At 39.9% G+C, this 6,028-nt stretch overlaps 1 protein-coding gene across 1 annotated transcript; it reads left to right on the top strand.

Moving 5' to 3' along the window:
• The first annotated feature begins 457 nt into the window (after nt 1-457).
• Nucleotides 458-4,182, top strand: gosr2 (golgi SNAP receptor complex member 2). The gene is made up of 6 exons (XM_005726043.1): nt 458-670; nt 892-956; nt 1,576-1,684; nt 2,842-2,974; nt 3,095-3,235; nt 3,700-4,182. The coding sequence occupies exons 1-6, from the start codon at nt 642-644 to the stop codon at nt 3,859-3,861; spliced, it is 639 nt and encodes a 212-aa protein (XP_005726100.1). The 5' UTR covers nt 458-641; the 3' UTR covers nt 3,862-4,182.
• The last annotated feature ends 1,846 nt before the right edge of the window (nt 4,183-6,028 follow it).

Raw genomic sequence — 6,028 nt, 5'->3', positions numbered from 1 at the left:
TTTTTTTTATTAAATAATAATATTAAACTTAGCAAAAATGATCAAAAGTTGGATTGGAAAACAAATATTTTTGTCCGTTGAGCTATTCAATAAACAAATGAAAATATTTATATCACAAAGTGCAAACTTTTCACTTATTAAATAAAAAGCTTTGCACGTAAATCCAGAGTAAATACATTCGATGGAAAAAAACAACAACACTTAAATCGCATGAAAAAATAAAGCGTCTTCATTTCACTGTTAATGCAGTATTTGTCGTATATTATCTATGTCTTTTTCCAGTTTTGGTCAATATAAATAGAGGAGCAGGGGTATTCTGGGTGTGTTCATTTCGTCACTTTTTAAAAAAAGATTTTTATTTAAAACATTAAAAACCGCAATAAAAACACTCCTCTTACAGTCTGCTGACAGAGATGTGTAATTAAGAAGGAGTGAGCTCTCTTCTATATTTCTCTCTGTGTGATGACGTCGCGCGGCTTCCGGTTTCCTATTTCCGTACACAAAAGCTCCGCTGATGACGTGTAAACTCCTCTAACGTTAGCTACCAAGCTAACAGAGCCGCTTGTCACAATTAAAACTATTATAACAAAAATAACGCGATAACGTAAAGGGAGGGCGAAGCGTTTCTTAGATCGGGAAAAATGGAGACGCTTTACCACCAGACCAACAAGTGAGTTCTCTTGTCTGATGTGGAAACGGTGCCCGTTAGCTACCACTGCTAATGAGCCTAACTTATTATCACTTTTACTTCTGCTGCAGCAGGCTTATATCAGCATAATACGATTATTAAACTATAAATATGGCGCATACCAATATGTTCATGTACAGTAATAATTAAAACAAAAATTGTTTTTATTGCTGCTCACTAACGGTATGATCGTTGTGGATTAGGCAAATCCAGGAGGTTCAGTCTCTAATGGGAAATCTGGAAAAGACAGACCGCCAGTCAGTTCATTGTAAGTGACCAGCTGTCATGATTGTAAGGGGCTCTGCCCCTGCTCTGTGTGGGAGTGTTGTTGTGGTACAAAGCTGTCATTCCTAATGGCACCACCTCTGATGAAATCCCCTTTGAAGAGCTTCTAATTTCTGCTCAGAACCGGGTCCTTGTTATGGCTGCTTCTTCCTCTCACATATATAATGATAAAAGCCAGAGCTAATTGTTTTCTGTGGATAGTGCCTGGCCGTTCAGTTCTGTGCCCAGCTGTTGCCAAGACAGGAAGTAGTAGGGTGGGTGGTATGGCAGATAATGGTGGGAGCCGGGCAGTGAACTCCCCTTCACAAATGATGACATAAGGTTTATTTTAACCCCAGGGGAGGATGTAAACTTACGCAGCTACTAATGAGCTGGGGTCGCTTAAGTGATGAATGCTACCCTGTGACACCTGGGTATATTATTAGAAGACAAACAGCATCCCACACTCTTTTCTTTATATATATATTGGAAGACATGTTTGAATCAATTCAGTATGTAAGTAAATTAGCCAGTAAATTTCAAAATTATGAATTGTAATTTCACAGCCTTAACTGTTGTCTTCCCTGCAATTCTCTCTTCTTCATTTCTCTCTGTTTTACAAGTGTTAGAAAATGAACTGCAAGCTAGAATCGACCAGATCTTCAATCATTTAGAACGCCTTGAGATCCTGGCCAGCAAGGAACCGCCAAACCGCCGCCAGAATGCCAAATTGTGAGTTTGGATTTAAACAATAGACGGTGACCATAAAGACACAGAAACAGCTGGATGTATCATATGCAATAAAGGCAGAAGGAGGGTTAGATGATGAAGAGGCAGCCGCGTCCTGCCCTGTGGCAACACGGCTCTGTGAAAACATTTCCTCAGAAGCCCCCGTCATCACCAGCATTCCTGCTGCATTGGGCAAAGATTCATTTCTGAGCTGGATAAACAGGCCTTAGGGGGGACAGTGCACCCCATTCCACAGCGCTCCTTTAATCTTAGCAGGTCTCTGGTGGGGCCTGAGTGAACTCAGGGAGGGGAAGGGGGTGGGGGTTGTGGGGACTCTTCAAAACAAGCACATAAGATTTGAGAGCAAAATAAATGTCCTCCTTATTCAGTACAACTGCTGATACACTGAATTGTGAAAAAAAAAACAGGGTGCAGTAAGAGTTAGAACCACTGTCAAACAAGGGTGGAGAGACAGTACATTAAATTCCTCAAATCTGTTAAAAGTTCCTCTCCTGTCCTCTTCATAATCAGCTGATTCTATTTATTTATTTGGTACAATTTAACGAGGATGTCGACAGACAGCAGCCTGGTGCATAGTTGCATATGTAACTTTTGTGAGTCTCCCAACACATAATCTGGTTAATTTCTTTTATCTAGTTAAAAAATTTTTTTACTAAAAAACCCAGCAGGATTTGGTTTAATGAAATGATCATCCACTCCATGCAGTGTGAACCTTACTGTAACAGGGTCGTGAGTGCTGAAAGTGAAAGTCAGTTCCTGATTTGGCTGATGCGGTATTAAAAGTCAGAGGGAGGAATACATTGTTTTCCCCTGCCAGGGATGAAAAATTATTTAGCAGAGACAGGGATGTGTAGACCAGAGTGGGAGAAATCCCTCCCATCCTCCCTGACAAATCACACCTTGGCTTATAGCACTTGCACATTGTAGGAACTGCAAGCTTAAATTGAGAAGTGTTCAGAAACTCCAAGTAGCCTGTTACCTCCCACAGTGGGCAAAAATGCATTTGAAATCTCTATAGATTACTCTTTGAGGTGACTGGATTGCTTTGTAAAGATTTGCAGGGACCCTCAACTTTAAATTGGAAAATGTTTGTTGTAGTTGTAAAACTGGACACAGTTGAATCCTTTTCTTTCTCTTAGACGAGTGGACCAGCTCAAGTATGATGTCCAGCACCTCCGGAGTGCCCTGCAAAATTTCCAGCACAGACGCTATGCCAGAGAGGCCCAGGAGAGAGAGAGGGAGGAACTCATGAGCCGCACCTTCACCACGAATGTATGTAAATTGTCTAATAGTGATCAAACTGGTGATGGGTATTGATGTGAATGCAACATTTTAAGCTAAAAAAAGAATCTAGAGTTTGTGTAAATTACAGAGATTCCTTTTGTTTAATAGGACGCAGATACCTCCATCCCCATAGATGAGACCCTACAGTTTAACTCCAACTTGCACAACGCACACAGAGGCATTGATGACCTCATCGGCAGTGGCAGCAGCATCCTTAATGGTCTCAGAGATCAGAGATCTACGCTAAAGGTTAGTGATTTAACACAGCAGAAAAACAAGTCTACATCTGTAGCTTATTTAAACCATTTGTTAAACAAGGAAGCGGAATAAAAGGTGGACTGAATTAAATTTCCTGACCCACTTTCTGGTGTCCACGACGATCACAATAGTCGTATTGTTAGTGTGCTCATGCTCAGAGGGCGAGTCTGTGTTTCCAAGGAGGAGATGGGCTTCCTGGTTTTGCTTCAGGCCTCTTCTTATCAGGGTGTGTCTGTTGATCAGCACTCTCAGCCTGGTTGTCTAGCCATGAGAAACCTCTGACGGAGTGGCGCGTCAGGGAGGGCGTTGGCACTCAACGTCTCTCAAAATCAGAGGAATTAGTGGAGATAATTACAATGTGGTCATGGAAACATTTCGTTTATTTATGGCTCTTATAAACTGTCACATGTGATCATTACTGTTGAAATGAGTGTGGCTGTTTTGGCTCTGCACAGGGAACTCATAAGAAGATGCTGGATGTGGCTAACATGTTGGGGCTGTCAAACACAGTGATGAGACTTATAGAAAGGCGAGCCACTCAAGATAAGTTCATCATGATTGGAGGCATGCTGCTGACCTGCGTCTTCATGTTCCTGGTAATCAGATACCTGGGCTGACCTCCAACCATCCACAAGGGCGGCTTTTTGATCAGTCGTGGACATTTCTGCAGCACATCGTCCCTCATGATATGAATTTCTAACATTAAAACCAACTTTCATAAGTTGTTCCCTTACATTTAGTTTTCTTTTAATGGCTTTCCATCATGTTTATTGATAAAATGGTGACATTGGCAAAGACCTTGAACTACAGACAGTATTTTTAATCCATGTGAAGCTCAGTGTGCCACTTTCCATTTTTACCAAAACCACTTTGAAACTGTAAATTTCTCCTGTGATTTTACACAGATGGTTTCTTATAAATACTTAACTGTTCCTCAAGTTGCTGTCAGTGTTCTTCTGCCTTGATAAACATGGTTTTTAAAGAAATACAAGTACGAAAATGTTATGTTCAGTGTTTCATCACAATGCAACTTAAGAATTCTCACCAGAAATTCTTGTTTTATGGTGTAACCTCAGTTACTAGCTTATTAGCTGCACCTGGTCAATACAGTCTAATGTAGTGGACAAAGTAGGATCGAGTTGATGTCATACAATTCTAATACATTAGGCACAATGACCAGAAAATTAGAGACTTTCAACACAAACATTATATCCTGCATTAAGGCAGGACTTAGTGGACAGCCTCATTAGGTTTAGCGAGCTGTACCTAATAAGCTGGGAACTGATAATATATGTAGGTAATAGTTCAAAGAAAATCAATGGAAGCAGCCCCTTTCTGTCACATGCTTTCTTTCATTTATTCTTGGTCTCGTCTCACTATGTGAGTGATTTTAAAGAAATTAAATCTATAATTTTCTTTCTACAGCCTCGTGTAATGGTTCTGCAAGTGCTGACAGGACTGTTTCCCCTTTTACAGTAAACAGTATTAATCATAGCCTGTGAACAGATACACTAAATGCATGCTGCATTCACACGGATTGACTGTTTTCGCAAAGCCTATTCCAGGTAACTCCAGCACCATCTACTGTTGGACATTTACATCTGCAGGGGTTGTTTGACTGTCAGATGAAACTTATGGAAATAAGGCAGGACCTTCATGTGACCATCTACAGTTATTTACATGGCAATTTCAATAATGAAAAAAATATGGAAAAAGACACACAAACTCAGGATTTTATTTGGTGAAACAGAGTTAAGTCTTTAAAAAATACAGAGTTGCTACTTTTCTTTTTAAACAGGTCACTGCTGTTTGGCACCCCAGCAGGGATGAACAAACCACCGTGATAAAATACATGTGTCCACCTCCCATCCAATTTGTCATTTGTCTGCTTTTTCCCCTCCCCCCAACAGCAGTGTCAACCCAGTAGAACGTTAATAGGTTAATCTACAGCAGTTTTATTTACAAAATTACACACAAAAAAAGCCAAACACAGCTCTTCTTTTGAAAAGCATTTTGGAAAATAATTTAAAAAACAGAAAAATACAATTATTGCAGTATACTACAATCTTATTATATGATGCACAGGCACCATCTTGATGTACAGATTTCAGTGCAATTGATTCAGATGTACCCTCATCCCAGGGAACAAGAGCTTTGCTTCAGAGTATTCAGGAGATTTACACCCCTTCATCACATTTCCCCTGATTTAGAGAGGGCTTCTTGTATGACAGTGTCATACTTGTTTGGACACCATATCGGTTTTGTTTTTTCATATGGCTGTCACTGGTGGGTTTCTTCACATTACACACTGACCTATGTACAAGTTACTGCATTACAAATTACTTTTAAACCAAGAATCCAATAGAGAGTGAGTAGTCATTTGAAAACACAACAAGAGATCAGTAATCATGAAAGAGTCCATCTCTGAAAATTAGATTACACAGATTAAAATGTTCACCTCTAGAACAAAACCACTTCCTTGAATCGTAACACGATTCTGCTTACACCTTTAGCCATCATGTATCTCTTTGGCTGCCAAAATAAGCAAAAAAAACACAACAAAAAACTCCAGTAGTTTCTGAGGCTGTTACTATTCCCCAAATTGGAATATAAACCAATGGTCTAGAGGAAGTGTCTACAGTTTGTAGAGGGGGGAGAAACAAATCTGTGAAAAAATGAGAAAATAAAAATCTCACATGTACCAGAAGAAAATGTTAGTGTTGATTTTGAACCCAGCAGTCTTAACCACTTTGTGGTGACGTGCTGCACTGTGAAGGCCAGTAA

Source organism: Pundamilia nyererei, unplaced genomic scaffold (genome assembly GCF_000239375.1).
Source record: "Pundamilia nyererei isolate P.nyererei 1_Seehausen unplaced genomic scaffold, PunNye1.0 scaffold00018, whole genome shotgun sequence".
Lineage (NCBI taxonomy): Eukaryota > Metazoa > Chordata > Actinopteri > Cichliformes > Cichlidae > Pundamilia > Pundamilia nyererei.
This window is presented reverse-complemented; position numbering and strand designations above follow the sequence as displayed.

Coding starts and splice junctions, on each gene's coding strand:
- gosr2 (XM_005726043.1), top strand. CDS start 642: ATGGAGACGCTTTACCACCAGACCAACAA. Junction 957..1,575: donor AGACCGCCAGTCAGTTCATT/GTAAGTGACCAG, acceptor CTGTTTTACAAG/TGTTAGAAAATGAACTGCAA. Junction 2,975..3,094: donor GCCGCACCTTCACCACGAAT/GTATGTAAATTG, acceptor TTTGTTTAATAG/GACGCAGATACCTCCATCCC.